The sequence below is a fragment of the Monodon monoceros genome, unplaced genomic scaffold (genome assembly GCF_005190385.1).
Source record: "Monodon monoceros isolate NGI ecotype Baffin Bay Population unplaced genomic scaffold, NGI_Narwhal_1 Super_Scaffold_13, whole genome shotgun sequence".
In the NCBI taxonomy this organism is placed as follows: Eukaryota; Metazoa; Chordata; class Mammalia; order Artiodactyla; family Monodontidae; genus Monodon; species Monodon monoceros.
This window is the reverse complement of record NW_021703769.1, coordinates 49,425,416-49,443,182: the sequence shown is the minus strand read 5'-3', so window position 1 is coordinate 49,443,182 and position 17,767 is coordinate 49,425,416. Positions and strand designations below refer to the sequence as shown.

At 56.6% G+C, this 17,767-nt stretch overlaps 1 protein-coding gene across 8 annotated transcripts in view; it reads left to right on the top strand.

The window, feature by feature from the left end:
• Positions 1 to 17,582, top strand: part of UNKL (unk like zinc finger) — a 43,004-nt gene extending 25,422 nt beyond the window's left edge. For 2 of the 8 annotated variants that reach the window (XM_029222280.1, XM_029222288.1), the window contains 6 exons: positions 416 to 478; positions 5,948 to 6,125; positions 13,257 to 13,349; positions 14,163 to 14,390; positions 14,988 to 15,190; positions 15,276 to 16,418. In XM_029222280.1, coding sequence (XP_029078113.1) covers positions 416 to 478; positions 5,948 to 6,125; positions 13,257 to 13,349; positions 14,163 to 14,390; positions 14,988 to 15,190; positions 15,276 to 15,815 — 1,305 coding nt within the window. In that variant the 3' untranslated portion in view covers positions 15,816 to 16,418. Of the gene's footprint in view, positions 1 to 415; positions 479 to 5,947; positions 6,126 to 13,256; positions 13,350 to 14,162; positions 14,391 to 14,987; positions 15,191 to 15,275 lie in introns of all 8 variants that reach the window. The other 6 variants (XM_029222285.1, XM_029222283.1, XM_029222281.1 and 3 more) reach the window with 6 other exon arrangements.
• Positions 17,583 to 17,767: the final 185 nt, after the last annotated feature.

The following is a 17,767-nucleotide window of genomic DNA, read 5'->3' as shown; positions in this document are numbered from 1 at the left end:
AGCAGATTTGAAAGCCTTTCTGTTTCATGGACTTCAGTCCTTGGCCTTTTCTTTTTCTTTTCCCCCCTTTATTTGTTTGTTTATTTTTGGCTATGTTGGGTCTTTGTTGCGGTGCGCGGGCTTCTCACTATGGTGGCTTTTCTTGTTGAGGAGCACAGGCTCTAGGCGCACAGGCTTCTAGAGAGCAGGCTCAGTAGTTGTGGCGCACGGGCTTAGTTGCTCCGCGGCACGTGGGATCTTCCTGGACCAGGGCTCGAACCCGTGTCCCCTGCATTGGCAGGTGGATTCTTAACCACTGCGCCACCAGGAAAGTCCTAGTCCTCAGCCTTTTCTGCCTTCCGAGCAAAGCTTAGGTCTCTGTGTGTTTTCAATCAGCTGCTTTTTCTTCCAACAGCCAGTGCTTTTTCTGTTGCAGGCAAAGCGGAGAGATTCACCTGCTGAAGGCAGCCAGAAGGCCAGCGAGCAGGACAGTAAGCAGGTACTACCCGAGGCGAGATTTCACGTTCTCTTTGCGACTAGACTGCTGCCTGTGTAGCCCGTCACTTACCCCTGACTCACGCCGTGACCTGGTTAACATCCATTTGTAAAACAGCTACATTCTTATATTCTTCTTAAAGTCATCTGTTCCATGTGTCCTTTGTTTTAATGTTTTAAAAAGTGTGCCGTACCTTGGAAACAACAGAACCAAAACCTCTTAAAGTTTCCCCCACGGGGAAATAAGAGGTGCCCTTCGTGGCCCTTCTGTGTGAGCGTCCCCGGGGCAGCTGTGACAAAGCTCCACAGACCGAGGCTTAAACAACACGCAGTGATTCCGTCCGGAGCCCGAAGTCGGAGACAAGGGTGTCAGCAAGGTTGGTTCCTTTTGGGGACCTCCATTCTCGGCCTGCAGGCGCCGTCTTCCCTCTGTGTCTGTGTCTGTCTCCAGTGGTCCCTTTTCCATCAGGACATCAGTGCTATTGATCAGGACCCCCCCATCAACCTCGTCTTAACTTGATTCCCTCAGTAAAGACCCTGACTCTAAGCAGGTCCCGTTCAGAGGTGCTGGGGGTCAGGACCCCAACATCTGAGTTTTGGGGGCACAGTTGAGCCCATGGCAGCATCCAGGGTGAGGCTGGCTTGGTCTCCCTCTGTCGGGTCACAATCTGGAGTTGTTTTCACCTCTGAGAGAACTAGTGATCAGGAACTAGTGATCAATGCATTCTTTCTCCTCCAAGGGAGGCTACATGGGGGCTTCCCGCCATGCCCCCCCCCCCCCCCCCCCCCCGGCTTCTGCTGAGTCAGGCCCTTTCTCTCTGTTCTGTGCAATATAGCTTCCTGTACGCTTGGTAAACCAAGTTGTTTGAGAAACAGGTTTTTTTCTCTGGACACAAGGATGCTTGTTTTCCTATCACTGTAAAAAGGCAGAGGGAGCTTTACACGCTCCGGAAGGCCTGGGCTTGGCAGGATGCGCAGCGAGCACTCACTCTCTCTGGTGGTTTGTCACCTGTCTCTGCTCTGAGCTTTATTTTAAATTCCCCAGTGGACAGGCCCTCACAGTTCCTTTTCTTCTGGTTTTCTTAGTGCCCTGAGGGTACCTCCTGGGGGATTTTTCAGGGCAAGATGTTCAGGCACCATTTTTCCATTAGAAGCTTCTGAAGCACATTTTTGAAATCAGCAGGGTGGTTGAAAGTAAAAATACAACCCAGTTATCTTGTCTTTTTTTTTTTTTTTTAAAGAGATTGAAATCGAGAAGTTGTTCCTTAAGAATCTGAAACATGAAATGTGAACAGTAGTGTAGCCAACAGGGTACGTGACCGCAGTCTCAGGGCTGAGGAGGAAGGGCCTGGAAAGGAGTGGGGCTCACGGCGGGGGAGCCCAAGATGGCTGGGAGGTTCCCAGTGTGCGAGCTGCCCTCCCCCTTGGGCGCTGTGAGTAGACTGGCCAAGTTCATCCACCAGCCAGCACTCACCTGCACCCAGAGACCCCCTCCGTCCTGTCCCAAAGCCAGGCCCGGTTGGAAAGCCAGAGGGCCCCTAGGCCAGGTTAACTGGTCCCAGCATTTCCCCTGGGACCCCTGAGGTTCCCGCTCTGTTTGAAGGGTCGGGTGGAATGCCCAGTGGACGCCGTGGCTGTGAGGCCAGCCTGGTGGCTCTCTCGGGTGAATGGTGCTCAGATGCTGCTCCAGGCACCCCTTCCCTGCATGTGGGCGTCGTCCGCTCTGGCTGGAGGAGAATTCTGGCCACCTGTCCCTGGGACCTCCCATCTCCTCTGAGGCGGCCGCAGGACCCCATGTCCCTGGGCCTCAGCAGCAGCTCTTGTTTCTGGGGCTTCGATCATTGGGTCAGAGTGGGAAACACAGGGCGTGTGGTGTTTTCCTTGATAAACTGAGGCGGTTCAGTTCGCTGGTTAGCCCGGCCCACTCCCCAGTTTCCGTCTTCCTTCACAGGGGGCCCCTTCCTTAGACACCCCCTGCTTGCTGGGCGGCACTCGGTGGTTCCTGCCGAGGAAAGCAGCTCCGTGCTGTGGCCGCCCATCGCTGCAGAGTCTAGGCTCTGAGACCATGGAGACAGTGTCCACGGTGCGCAGACCCCAGCCCTCCAGGACTCGCTCTGTCCCACTCTGAGAGGCAGCCAGTGGTGTCACCCCGTGAGAGCAGAGCAATTGGGGGACTCAGTTCTCAGCGAACAGGCGGGCTTTCCAAGTTGTCAGTCTGATGAGTCCCCAGGTCACCCCAAGCTTACCCTAGCACACGAGTGTGTCTCTGCTACTCAAAAACAGGCAGATGGGAAAGCTTCCTGACTTTGGGATTGGCAACAATTTCATGGATGTGACACCAAAAGCACAGGCAACAGAAGAGAAAATAGATAAATGAGACTTCATTGAAATTAAAAACTTTTGTGCATCAAAGGACACTGTCAACAAACAGAGTGAAAAGACAGCTCATGGAATGGGAAAAATACCTGCAAATTATTTATCTGATAAGGGGTTAATATTCAGAACACAGAAAGAACTCCTACAACTCAACATCAACAAAACAAGCAACCTGATTAAAAAATGGGCAAAGGGGGCTTCCCTGGTGGCACAGTGGTTGAGAGTCCACCTGCCGATGCAGGGGACATGGGTTTGTGCCCCGGTCCAGGAAGATCCCACATGCCGCGGAGCAGCTGGGCCCGTGAGCCATGGCCGTTGAGCCTGCGCATCCGGAGCCTGTGCTCCTCATGGTCTCTAGGAACATGCAAACCAAACCCACCATGAGGTACCTCTTCATGCCCATTAGGGGACAGCTGCTATTAAAAAAGCAAAACAAAGAATAACAGGTGTTGGCAATGATGTAGAGAAATTGAAGCTTTTTTGCATTGCTGGTAAGAATGTAAAATGGTGCAGCTGCTGTGGAAAACAGTATGGTGTTTCCTTGAAAAATTAAAAATAGAATTACCTTATGATCCAGCAATCTCATTTCTGGGTATATACCCAAATGAATTGCAAGCAGTGTCTCGAAGAGGTATTTGTACACCCATTTTCACAGCAGCATTATTCATGAAGCCAGAAGGTGTGAGCAACCCAAGTGCCCATTGGCGGATGAATGGATGAGCATAATGTGGTCCATCCATACAGTGGAATATTATTCAGCCATAAAAAGGAAGGAAATTCCATCACATGGTACAACATGGATCAACCCTGAAGACTGTGTTAGCTCAGGCTGCCATAACAAAACACTAGACTGGCTGGCTAACATACCGGAAATTTATTTTCTCACAGTTCTGGAGGCTGGACATCCAAGATCAAAGTGTAGGCAGGTGTGGTGCAGATGGCTGGCGTCTTGCTATGTGCCTGCACATCCTTTCCTCTGTGCCTGTGCATCCCTGGAGTCCCTTCCTCTTATAAGGACACCAGACCTATCGGATCAGAACCCCCTCTTATGACCTCATTTAACTGTCACCTTAAAGGCCCGATCTCTAGATATAGTCACATTGGAGGTTAGGGCTTGAACATTCGGATTTGGGGGGGACACACAGTCCACAGCAAAGACACTATGCTCAGTGAAATAAGCTAGACACGAAGGACAAATCCTGGGACTTCCCTGGCGGTCCAGTGGTTAAGATTCCTCACTTCCACTGCAGGGGGTGAGGGTTCGATCCCTGGTTGGGGAACCAAGATTCTACATGCTGCAATGAGCAGCCATACAGTGGGATGCCCCCCACCCCATACAGTGGGATCCTGTTTGATCCTGCTTATATGAGGTCCCTGCAGCTGTCAAATTCATAGAGACAGAGAATGGAAGGGTGGGTGTCAGGGGCTCGGGGAGGGTGGGGAGTTAGTGTTTAATAGGACAGAGTTTCAGTTTGGGAAGATGAGAAAGTTCTGGAGATGATGGTAGTGATGGCTGCATAGCTGTCAATGTATTTAATACTGCTGGATTGTATGCTTAACAGTGGTAAGATGGTCAATGCTATGTTATGTGTATTTTACCACGAAAAAAGAGAAACCGTGCAGACAAAGCTGGCGTAAGGAGGGGCACGCCCCCCCCCCATTTTGCTGTGTCACGTCTGGCTCTCCTGGTGACAGAGACCCCACTCTCCACCCATCCTGGTGCCCACTGTGCCACCAGGGAAGCCCCCGAGTTACTATTTTTAAGTTTTAGTCTCAAGCATACAATGGCGATCAGTCCCAGGGTCTCTGCAGTCATGGAGCAATGGGTTGTCACCTGGGGCCTCTCTTGAGCAAAGCCAGTTGCTAGGGGTAGACCATGAATGCCAAGAAGGAGGCCTCAGGGCTGGGAACACTTGCTCGGAGAAGCTATTCTGTGCCAGATTGGTCTCTTACACACTGTTCAGTGAATTTCCTTTTTATTATGAGAATTTCACTAGGAACCCCATCTCCTTGCACTTGGTCTTATAGCACCCCTTCCCTCCCCCCCCCACCACGGTTAACTTTTCCTATATTATTTTGAGGCAAAACTCAGACGACGTACCATTTCACTTTAGTATAGCTTCTGACTCTTGATTTCCTAGCAGCCTCTGAGTGTGCACCCAGACATGACTGTGTACGGTGTGGAAAGCCCTGAGGTCTGACTTCGTAGGTCTGTCCTGGTTCATTTTTATCACATCCTTTTCTGTGCACAGTGCCCTCCACGTTACTGGCTATTCATCCAAAATTGTGCCAATTCTTTTAATCTATCAAATAAAGATAATGTGAATTGCCCCAATCTTTTTCTTTTGTTGGGTAACAAGGTCATAGGATTATTTTTTTTTATAAATTTATTTATTTATTTTTGGCTGCTTTGGGTCTTTGTTGCTGCACGCGGGCTTTCTCTAGTTGCGGTGAGCGGGGGCTACTCTTCGTTGCGGTGCACGGGCTTCTCACTGCAGTGGCTTCTCTTGTTGCAGAGCATGGGCTCTAGGCACGCGGCTTTAGTAGTTGTGGCATGTGGGCTCTAGAGCACAGGCTCAGTAGTTGTGGCGCACGGGCTTAGTTGCTCTGCAGCATGTGGGATCTTCCTGGACCAGGGCTCCAACCTGTGTCCCCTGCATTGGCAGGCAGATTCTTAACCACTGCGCCACCAGGGAAGCCCCTCACAGGATTATTTTATCGACGTCTTCAGAAGCAGTGCTGGCTGTCTGCTCACGTCTGTGGTGGGTTGTTTTTAGGCTGCCTCATCTGCTTGTGAACGTCCTTCTCTGAATCTTTATTATCATGATTCTTATTATCATCATTAGATGGGACACTCCCTGGATACATTTGTTCCCGTCCCTGGGTGATCGACAGCTCGTGATTCTGCTGTCACAGTTATTGTAACTAACCAGATGTTTAAAGCCTCTCTAGAATCTCTGGAAAAGTAGTCGACTTTCTTTATTTTGTTTTGGGGATAAAAGTGGGCCAGCTCATCCGTCTCGATTCTGTCATTCTCTGTCACCACGTTGCTGTCCCTGAGCAGGGCGCTGGCTCATCTTGTTATGTCTTTGCACAGAGCCACCTGGCAGTGTTGGCAGTGGGTCACCCCCTCGCTCCCAGCGTGAGTTCCAGCCTCGCATCCAGCCTGGCATCCAGCACTGGCTCAGGCGGCTCCTCGCCCACCGCTCTGCCCACTGTCTCGGCTCGTGCCCACCCTCTTGACCCCACTGGCAGCGCCGTCGAGGCGGTCCCAGGTAAGTCCGGGGCTCTGCTCCCATCTCCCCGACGCCTCTTTGCACTTCCCTTGACGCCTTCCAGTATGCATGGTGTATGCTCATGCTCAGTTTGTAGAAGAGTGTTTTCGGTCACCTGCCACTTTGGCTGTGTTGCCCGTGGGCTAGGAAATGCCTGCCTCGCTGGGGGCCTTGGGCTGCAGAGGGGATGAGGAGCCCTCAGGTGGGGCAGCTGGACAGGCCCCACAGGGCAAGGCAGAGTGGGCAGTGCCACCCAGCCTGAGACCACCAACAACAGGAGCCTTCAGAGAAATGAAATGGGGGTTGTGAGGGGTGGTGAGGGCACCTGAAGACGGGGGACGGTGACAAGAGTGAGGAGCGGGGATGAGGTCACAAGGCATGGGCACGGCTACCGGCTGCAGAGGGGTTCTTGGCCGCTGGGAGTCCTTGAGGGTTTGTGGACTGATGACTGGTGTGATTGGACCCGGGGGACCTGTCTGGCAGCTGGATGGAGGCGCAGAGCCCAGGTTGGGGCTGTCGTGAAAGCTAAGGGAAGAGTGGAGCTGGCGGGCGAGATGGTGCCTGTCAGGGCCATATGGGTCACCTGGCCCTCTCAGGCCACGTCTGGGTGCACCTGGCTCCACCAATAATACTAGCCAGTTTTGGGAAGTAACGGAATCCTCAGAACTGCCCTCTGGCCCCCGGAGGAGGGCCCTTGCTGGCCTTTCTGCTGTTGGGACCCAGGACCCAGAGTGCACACCCCACCCGCTTTGGGGCTAACAGGTGTAGACTGGATTGTTTTCCCATGTAGTTTCATTCAGGTTGTATCCTTACTAATGCACTGCATGAATAGAAGGGGTAAACTCTGAAATAAACAGGTGCTGGTTCCAGATTTTCTGTGTTTAATGGATTCAGTGGAATCATTTCAGGGCCACTGGGCAGGTTCCTTTCTTTTGCCTTCCACTTCATATGAACAGGCGGGAACCTCCGGAGTTCATTGCCGGGTGGCTGGCAAAGGGTGGAAAGACTAGATCGACTGTGGAGGGACCTCAGGGCTGTGGGCAGCTGACTCTAAGTGACCTCCGAGGGCAGGGTCATGGCCTGTTCATCCTGACCCACATGGCGTTGGGTTGAGCATGTTTTACCTGAGTGGGGTCCGGCCTGAGCCGCGGCAGGCGGGCAGGGTAGGAGCAACCGGCAGGCGGCAGGGCTCGGGACTTGCCGCGGAGACCCCACTTTAACCCGAACAAAGCAGCCCGGCCCCGCGATGGTTTTCGCACAACCTGGGTCCGTGGTCCCGGCACGCCGCCTCGCAGCGTGAGGGTGAGGGGCGGGGCAGCCCAAGGCTTGCGTCACCAGGGTGGGACGGAGTATGTCGGGGGCGGGGGCATCCCGAGGCTTGCGTCACCAGGGGCGGGGCCGGCGCGGGCCGGGCGGGGCGAGGGCCGTGTTTGAATCGGCAGCGGCGGCGGCGGCAGCAGCAGCAGCAGCGCGGGGCGCCGGACGCCGGGACGGTGAGTCAGCATCGTCAGTCCCGCGCCGTCAGGGTGCGGGTCGTCGTTACCCGGAGCTTCAGATAGAGCGGTGCGCCAGCTCCCTGTGCTAGGTGCGCCTTCCCTTCTCCCCAGGTGGGCCAACTCCCGTCCCTCCAGGTGGGCCAAATCCGCTTCCATGTGAGGTGCGTCTCCCCCTCCTCCCCTCCCCCAGATCTTTCCCCTCCCCTCCCGGTGCTCCTCTTACCGGTCTGCGGTACCCGCGCCCCGGGCCAGGTGTGACAGCCAGGGGTTGGTACCAAGGTCTTCGGGGTTGCGGAATGAGGCGAATACAAACATCCCCCCTTTAGGAACCTGCTCTGCAGAGGCGCCCGCTGCTTCCCTGCGTGGGCGCCAGCCGCGGGCTTCTCCAGGGAAGCCTGCATCGCCTAGCGGAAGGGGGTCTCTCGCTCCCCGAGGGGGACGGGGTTCCTGCCTTGTCCTGCTGCGAATCGAATCGCCGCCTGCACTGTCGGAAACTCAGACCAGCAGTGAGCGGGTTTGCCAGGTGCTTCTCCATCCTCTAGTTAGGGGAAGGACAGCCCGCCAGGGGGCATCCTGCCCCCTCCCCGTGGGTGCAGGGGAGCACCCCCACGTCAGGGGTTCCCCATTCTGGCCTCTAATTCGAGCACTGACTGTGTGCATTGTTCCCGTGTGTCCCATGGTCCTGGGGACCTGGGCACCTCTTGAATGTGCTGTGTCACGTCGGGAACCGAGCTTTGCCAGGGCCGTTACTCAGCAGCTTTCAGCTAATTGCTTGTTAACATCTGGGCGGTTACTGGTACTTTGGCAAGGCGGGCTCCGGGTCACATGGCACAGTTTACCTAACTGGGTTCACATGGATTTTGAGTGTTGTCAGTGCTTCCTTTAAGAGAACATTTCAGAAGACCTGGGTCTGATCTTAGGGAACAGTGGGGTGTGTAATAGGATAAGAGACATAGTGCTGGTGAAAAAGTGGGCCGGGACACCTCCTGGGAACGCCAGTGACCGCCGCCACCCCCCAACCCCCGCCTCCACAACACAGGCTGTGGTTTGTCGGGTGAGATTTGGCCCCTGTTGTGCCCTGCCTGCACCTGAGCGGGGCAGGGCAACAGGGGTGCCCCTTTATGCTGAGTCATTGGGTGGGGGTGGGGGAGTGGGATGAGATAAATCACTTCAAGGTAAGAAAAGGCTCCTGCACACAGTTTATTTCCATCCATCCATCCATCCCTTCCTTCATTTTATGTGCCTTTGTTATTCAAAAAAATGTTTCTGGAACTCTGCCAGCTTTGAAGCAGACCACCCCTAACCTGATCCCACCACTCCAGGTGTTGTCAGGTCCTCCTGACCAGCATGTCCAGGACAGGAGCTCAGGACCCCAGGCAGAGCAGATGTGCCAGGCCAGCACAGGGATCGTGGGTGGTGGTGGCAGGTCAGGCATGTAGTGGGTGGGTCAGGGTGCTTGCTGTCAGCGGGTGAGTCTGCACATCGGCCAGCAGTGGTCCAGGCCTGGGCTGGACCGCACAGTCCAGGTGACATGCAGGGATGGAGCAGGGGGTGATTCTGAGAAGGGTTTTGGAGGCTGGGAAGGAGTTTTCTCAGGACTAGTGGGGCTAATGGAAGCTGTGGCAGACTGTAGCCCACAGCAGTGTCATGGCTTAAAGACAAAGGAGGAGCCATTGCTGGGGTGGGGAGGGGCAGGGTGGGAAAGGGTCCTGCTGGGGGAGTGTGGACTGGCTCGCCAAGGGGTACATCCTTTCTGGGAGGCAGGACTCAGGACATGAAGAGGTTGGCATCACAGAAAGGTTACTCCTGGGACAGAGCAGGTCGGGGTGAGGGGGCAGCCTGCAGAGATGGCTAGAGCTGGGAGCCCTAACTGGTGTGGGTCAGGGGAGGAGGAGTTGAGGGCTCCTCTGGGCTTCTGCTCAGCATGTGGGCCCAGGTGCACCAGCTCAAAGGAGGCACCTGTGTGCGGTTTGATAAGGAGCCAATGCTGCAGTGGGGCCACTCCTGCTAGGAGGAGGCAGTGTGGCCATGCTGGGGGACGGCTGGGGCGTCTGCACATGAGCACTGCAGAAGTCACCTGTGTCCGGGTGTGGACCAGGCACAGGAGGGGCTGCCGGGCTCCCATGGAGGGTGGCAGGGCCAGGATGTGGCCCCAGGCAGGGGAGGAAAGAGGGACAGGGCCGCCTTTGACCGGAGGGGTTTGGGGGTACAGTGCAGGGCTGGAAGGCAAGGCTGGGGTGACAGTTTAAAGAGTGAGCTGGAAACTGGGGACAGCAAGAAGGAGGGGGTCACCCGACTAGGGGCAGAGTTGGGTGAGGGGCTACAGGGCCTGTGGTCATGTCCTGGGGAGCAGGTGGGAGCCAGAGGCTGTACCCTCTGTGTGAAGTTCACATTAACAGGAGACAGGTCTGTCTGTGGAGGAGTCCTGACAGGTCTGGGCCCCTAGGTCTGCGGGAGGCACCCGTTCGAGTACCACAGCACGGCCTGGAGAGGACAGGTCGGTGTGTGTAGGGGGGTGTTTCCAGTTGGTCTCGATTGTTGTGAGTTAAATTATGTGCTCCCCAAAAGATATGCCTCCGCTGTAAACTCTCCGCCCCTGTACTTGGGAGTGTGACCTTATTTAGAAACAAGTCTTTGCAGGGAATTCCCTGGTGGTCCAGTGGTTAGGACTCCACGCTTTCACTGCCACGGGCCTGGGTAAAATCCCTGGTTGGGGAACTAAGATCCTGCAAGCTGTGCGGTGCTGCCAAAAAAAAGAAACAAGTCTCTGCAGATGTAATTAAGGTAAAATGAGGCCATTAGGATGGGCCCTAATTTGATATGACTGGTGTTCTTATAAGAAGGAAATTTGGACACACAAACACAGGGGAGGGAAGACCACATGAGGACAAAGGCAGAGGTAGGGCTGGTGTGTCCACAAGCCAAGGAACGCCAAGGATTGCCAGCAGAAGAGGCAGGAGGGAGAGTCCCTGGAGCCTCAGAGGGAGCCCAGCCCTGTGCACCTTGACCTCAGCCTCTGGCCCCAGAGTGGATTTGCATGAGTAGAATTGTGTTGCTTGAGGCCGCCTGGTATGTGGTGCTTGGTTTTGGCGGCTCCCGGACACGAATGGCCCTGCGTGCTTCTAGATGTCGGGAGGCATCCTGGGGAGAAGAGGCACTTGCTGCAAAGAAGCGTTGAGAAGCAGGGCCGGGAGGGGGCACCCGCAGAGGGGAGTGGAGCCCTTAGGAGGAAAGGGGGACTGTGCAGGCCAGAGGCGGGTGCTGCCCCCACGGTCCCAGCCCCGCTGTCTCCCTGAGGGGCTCGGGTCGGTCTTTTCTTCCTGTCACCACTCTTGCATCAGGCCACCTTCTAGTCGCCTCCATCCTTGGATGTGGTCATCGGGTGTGTCACATGAAACTGTTGGCGGGGCTGGTCCAGCTGTGCAGGCGCTATTGTCACAGTTGGGACAGCGCTGTGAGCAGCGCTTCACGTCTTCCTGCCACTGCCCCCGGACTGAGGAGCTTGGGGTGCTGCCAGCCCAGGGCCTGCATTGATGTCCACAGCGTCCGATGTCACAGGCTCAGCTCCTTTGGCCTCCTCACACCCCAGAGCAGAGGTGGAAACTCCAGGGGCCCTGGCCCGGTTGCCACTCTGTGTTCACCAGCCCTTCAAATAGTTCTTCCTGCAGTGCCGTACAGTCGGGGGATCCCTCTGGGCCGAGGGAGCCTGTGCCCCATTCTGTGCTCCTGGCTGTCGTTGCCAGTGGGGCCAGGACCAGGTCGTGTCTGCAGGTGGCGGGGATGAAACAGGGAAGGAAACAGACGCGGGGTCCCCTTGTCCGCCTTCCCGGGTGCGCATGGTAGCCTCGCCCTGGGGCAGAAGCTGGGCTGGGACCCCAGTGGGCCACTAAGTGCTGGCATCGGGTGGGAGCCCTCCCCATGGTTGGCTCAGTGGTCCCCATGGGGGCCAGGCAGGGAAGGGATGGGGCTGCCCATTGGGCTGGACCCCAAGTCTGCTCTGCATGTGTCTGGCTCCTGACTCCTCAGAAGTCACACGTCTCCTGCCCTGTTTTTCCCCGAGTGTGGTAGAGGGTCTTTCATTTGAAAGGCAGCAGCCCCCTCCCTAGGCGTGGGTCTCTCTGTTCCAGAGCCACAGTCTCATCCCCTTGCCCTCTTTTTTCTAAAAATAAATTTATCTGTTTATTTATTTATTTTTGGCTGCGTTGGGTCTTCGCTGCTGCCGTGGCCTTTCTCTAGTTGTGGCGAGTGGGGGCTTCTCATTGCGGTGGCTTCTCTTGTTGCGGAGCATGGGCTCTAGGTGCATGGGCTTCAGTAGTCGTGGCATGTGGCCTTCAGTAGTTGTGGCTCGCGGGCTCTAGAGTGCAGGCTCAGTAGTTGTGGTGCACAGGCTTAGTTGCTCTGTTGCATGTGGGATCTTCTCAGACCAGGGATTGAACCCGTGTCCCCTGCATTTGCAGGCGGATTCTTAACCACTGTGCCGCCAGGGAAGTCCCCACCTTGCCCTCTTGACTCTTGGATCAAATGCGGCCACCCCAGCCTCCCAGCTCCTCCTTCCTCTGCTCCTGGGGGTCTGGCTGAGCCCCAGGGGGTGGGGGGGCGTGGTCAGAGCTGAGCTTCCTCCTCTCTGGGGTGGGTCTGACTTGATGCTGCTCGTTGGGTTGGGCACTGTCCAGGGACTCTGACACTTGGCACCAGGCAGCTGGGGGAGGGGCAGAGGTGGGAGGCTGACCCAGAGCAGGCAGTTCTGACGAGGGTCCCCATGGTCCACCCCTGGGCTGGGGGCGTTGAGTGCCTTTGTGGCCTCTTGAAATGGGACTTGGCGCATCTGACCAGGCGACATGGGGCACTGAGGGGCCCTGCGGCCAGCAGGGGGCATGGGACTGGGCCACACAGGAGAGGCTCACCTGCCTCCTGGAAGGGGTGCTTTGGGAGAGCAGACCCCAGAGGGGGGTTGGGGAGAAAGGTTCTGAGGTGGCAGAGCTCCTTGTGTGCTGTGCCTTCAATGTCACCACGGTTTGCTGCGGACCTGCCTGTGACTTTGTGCTGGGGAGGTCTCTCTGGCCCCACGCTGTGTCCCAGGAGCTCCTGCAGCCCCTCCCCTCGGTTCCCAGGCCACAACTTCCCTGAGTCGACCCTGTGGGGCTGTGGGAACTTTGGGGGTTGGCAGGCCTGATCTTGGCCACCCCAAGACAGCTTCCTGCTTGGTGTCAGGTCCCCAGGGTACAGGACCCCAGGAGGGAATGTCAGGTGGGGTCAGCACCGAGGGGGCCATGTTCCATTCCCCTGTCCCTTTAACAGACAGGTCTGGGGGGCACCGAGGGCTGCAGCAGAACACCCAGCTCAGTGCCCCAGGGGAGAATGGATGTGGGTCTCTGCTGTGACCTGGCTGAGGAGGTCAGCGCAGGTGCCACCTGAGTCGTCCGTGAGCCGCTTTCCCCTGGACGTGGCCGTCCTGGAATTTTCTTTACTAGTCAAGCATGTTTATTTGGTTAGATTTTACCAAATGATTAGAAGTTGAGTCAGTGAGATGAGGGCTGTGTTGCTGAGGCTAGTAGATTGGCCCCAAGCCCAGACGGGTCCCCTCCGCCACGAGAGCCTGGCTTTCCCCTGCGATGACGCCGGTTCTGTCCTGCAGGATCCTCTTTAGACCTTCACCTCAGTGACATCAGCCTCGTGCCCCCAGATAAGGACCTGGAGGAGCACGACAGCCGTGACCTCGGACCCACAGGTAGTGCCTGCACCCGGTGCTTTCCAGGGCCTTCTGTTGTGGCTCTAAGGTGGGAGGGGTCCTGTCTCCATCCCTGCACCCCCCACCCTGAGGTCCCTGCAGAGGTGGGGGTCAGGGCTTCATGGCCCTTCTGAGATGTTTAACCACTGCATTGGCATGAAGACAAATGTGTTAACATTAGATACTGAATCATTCTGTTTGACCTAAAAGTTTATCTTTCTTCTGTTACTTTTTTAAAGATTTATTTATTATTTATTCAATTAATTTACTTTTGGCTGTGTCAGGTGTTAGTTGAGGCATGCGGGATATTTCGTTGCGGCGCACAGGCTTCTCCCTAGTTGTGGCATGTGGGTTTTCCCTTTCTAGTTGTGGTGCATGGGCTCTGTAGTTTGCGGCATGGAGGCTCTCTAATTGAGGCGCCCGGGCTCAGTAATTGTGGCGCGAGGGCTTAGTTGCCCTGAGGCATGTGGGATCTTAGTATCCTGACCAGGGATCCAACCCTCGTCTCCTGCATTGTAAGGTAGATTCTTTACCACTGGACCACCAAGGAAATCCCTCTTCTATTATTAAAAGAAACCATTTCTGGGGGGCCCAAAAAGTACTGGGACCACCATGCCCATGGACAGGTCGGCCGGGCAGGGCCTAGTGTCTGAGCAGTGAGGGGTGCAGCCACGCCTCTCTGGGTGGGGGTCCCCCCAGCACCCCCACCCCTGGTGTCCACCCGCTCCATCAGCTCGGAGCGGTGCTGGGGGATTCCTGGGGCAGAGGATCTCGCTCCGCCCCTCGCTAACCCGGCCCCTCCGCCCCACGCAGGTCAGCGGTCGCTGGGGGGCTCGGCGCCCGTGGCCATCCCAGGCTGCCTGCCCCGCTCCCCGTCCCTGCAGTCCTCGTCGTCCCTGTCCGCCTCCCCACTCGGCTCCTTCTCCCAGTCCCTGTCGGGGCCGCTCGTCTCCTCAGCCATGACGCCCCCCCAGCAGCCTCAAGCCCTCAAGTCGGAGCCCCGAGCGCTGGGCCCCCCAGCCCCGTCCTACAACTCCTTCGGTGAGCGGGGCTCTTGGGGCTCCACGTGCGGGAGGCGGCCACAGCGTGGCCCATCCCATCCCCGTGTCTGCTGCTCGGCGCAAGGTGCCCTGGGCAGGGGGCCTGGGGTTTGCACCTGAACCTCTATGGGGGTGTCATTGTGCCTGGGACCCCGAGCCGCTCTCGTGACACCACCACGGCGAGACCTGTCTCACCTGCAGGCTGCGGGGGTGTGATATCGCCAGAGACCAAGCGCAGAACCAGACAGATTTGCAAAAACAGGAAACTTGATTTAAATTTCTTTACTTGAGAAATGTTATGCGATCTGTTTTGTTTTAAAAGAGTTGATATTTTAAAGTATCTGTTTTAATTTCTAATGAAACATGGATGTCAATGGATGTCACCCATGCAAACAAAAACCCTTTGGGGTCCTCCAGATTCTAAGTGCGTAAAGGGTTCTGGGACAAGAGTCTGAGCACTGCTGCCTCCAGGATGCAGCCACAGAAACGGATTTGTTTCCTTTTCTGGTGGAGAGATTGGGGTCCCCAGAGCTTGCTGGGAGATGCTTGTGAGGTCACAGCACAAAAGCAGGCTGACATCCGGCTCCTCCACACTCAGGCTTGAATGGCGTCCCCGGCAGCATCTGGGACTTTGTCTCTGGCAGCTTCTCTCCCAGCCCGTCCCCCATCCTGAATGCTGGCCCCACGGCCCCTTCAGGCGCGAGTCCAAACAGTGCCGAGCTGGCCCGGGTCAGGCGGCAGCTGGAGGAGGCCAAGAGGAAGATCCGGCAGTGGGAGGAGTCCTGGCAACAGGTGAAGCAGGTGAGCCTGGGGAGGGGCCGCCACGCAGGTGAGACAGGCCTGTGTGGCGGCTGCCGGCCCCGTCACTGCAGTCCCTGGGTTTCAGGCCTGTGACGCGTGGCAGCAGGAGGCCAAGGAGGCCAAGGAGCGGGCGCTCGCGGCCGACAGCGCCCGGCAGCTGGCGCTGCAGAAGAAGGAGGAGGTGGAGGCCCAGTTCCGACGGCTGCAGGAGGAGCTGGAGGGCCGGGGCTTGGCCTCCATGCTCCCCGGGCTGCGCGGCTGTGGTGACATCGGCGCCATCCCCCTGCCGAAGCTGCATTCGCTGCAGAGTCAGCTGCGCCTCGATTTGGAAGCCGTGGATGGGGTGAGTCCGGGTCTCGTTTTCAAGGCACTGGAGGGGGTGCATGGAGGTGGTGGGGAGCTGGCCGAGCAGCTTCCATCCACTCCCACCTTCGCCTCCTCTTGGAGGCCGTGCCCTCGTGGACAGGGGCCACGTCGCCTCACGTGGCTGGAGGTCTGGTGTTGTTTGGGGCACCTCCCTGGGTCACCCTCCAGGGTCCCTGGTTACCCCCTTGCCTGGTGTAGCATGAAAGCTGCTGCCCTCAGCTTAGTGGGAAAATCCTTCCACACCGGGGCATTTTGTTAGAACCTGGGGCATTGGGAAGGCTCCACAGCTCTGCCTCTCAAACACTGTCCCCTCCCCGGCTCACGGCCCAGGCCGTTGGGATGCACACCTCTCATCCATCTCCAAGGCGCCATCATCCAGGTTTTGGCTGCTGTCGGCCGGAGGCTGGGTCCCAAGTTGGGGTCCATCCTGACCTGGCCCCTCCGTGTGGCCGCCTGCCTGGCTACCCTTCCCACACCACGTGGTGGCTCTGGCCCCGGGAGCCCATCCCCACCCAAGGGTCTTGTGGTGAAGCCTCTCCCACCCCATCTTTTCGTTCCTGGGTGGCCCCCAGCAGGGGAGTCCACCCCACCCTGACCCTGGGCCCGGCCTGGGTGGGGGCGGGGTACCCCCTGACTGCGTCTCCCCCGCAGGTGATCTTCCAGCTGCGAGCGAAGCAGTGCGGGGTGTGCGGGGAGCGGGCCCGCAGCGCTGTCCTGCGGCCCTGCCAGCATCGTGTGCTCTGCGAGCCGTGCGCAGCCAGCGCACCCGAGTGCCCCTACTGCGCGGGCCAGCCCCTGCCCTGGTGACGGCCGCCTTGTCGCCCGCCTCCTGGTGCCACCGACGTCGGGACCCCAGCCCCAAACAGACCATCCACGGTCTCGTACTCTCCTCACAGACCCTGAAGGCCGTGTGGGGGGCTTGGCGGGCAGGGTGACTCTGCGGGGTTTGTGGTCCTGACGCCACTGTGACCGGATCCTGGGAGTTCACATCCCGAGAAGCACTTTGTAGACGGAAGAGTTTAGGCAGACGTTCCGAGTTGCTATAAGCTGCTTTGAGGTTCATGTTTTTAATATGCGATAATATGAAGCTTTATACGTGTACTGTGAACAGAGTACTTCCTATCGGTCTATCGTTAATCCATAGCACGGTAAACACATTAGGTTTCATATCTGAAATTAGTACTTATGAAGTGAGCATTTATCTAGTAGTGAGAAATGCCTAGGATTTTTACAGTTTCCAAATTAAGTGCAAACTAATAGTATTTATAGCAGAGTGATTATTGAGAGACACATATACATGTAGATGTTTTTAATTTTATGAAGGGAACTCATTTCCTGAACACGTGCACATTAACTGGAGCGTCAGTGACAGCGCCCTGCGCCTGCGGCCTCCCGCTCAAGTGCCTGCGCCTAGGAAAGCCAAGGAGCTGCGTGCTGTCCTTTCTCCCCTGGACTTGGTCAGCGCGGTGACAGTGAGCAGGGCAGTGGGGTGGGGGACCCGACGGGGCGGGCGTCATACTGACTGTGCAGAGCCATGTGGTGCTCCCCCTTTCCAGAGCTTGCTGGCGGGCGTCCTGGCTGGAGCCTCTCTCCACCCATGTGGGAGACCCTAGCCAGCCTCCAGGGCGACACTGCACTGGATCTGTTTGTGCAGGTGTTATGTTCGAGGGACCATGGGGTTGGGGAGGACCCGGCCGCCGTGCGGGGGCAGGGTGGCAGAAAGGCTGCTGGGAACGAGTCAGATTTTAGTGCCAGCTTCAGTCTTTTCTGTCTGCATTGGGTCACTTTCCCTAGGAATCTGGGAGGAAGTAAAACCTGTCTGTAGTTGACCCAGACTTTGCTCGTGGCAGATCCAGATTGGCTTGAGAATCTTCCCAGAGTCTGCTGCCAGGTGCGGAGCAGGGGCTGGGCCCTGGCCCGGAAGGGACAGGATGCCCCCTGCTTGGGGCTGTGCCAAAGACTTTATATAGCATTTTTTAAGTGCAAGGTGACTAGTTAAAAATTTTTATCAGTGACCAAATTAGAATGTATTTACTATAGTGAGAAGTTTAAGACCTTTTTTTTTTTTTAACATAAGACAAACTGATAGGAAAGCTGTCATTTTTTAAGGTGGGTCCATGGCATCGTGCAGCTCGCCCGCTGCTAAAGGTAACTATATGACTTGGTTGTAGTGAATCTACTTTGTTTCTAATTATACTGATAATGATTTAG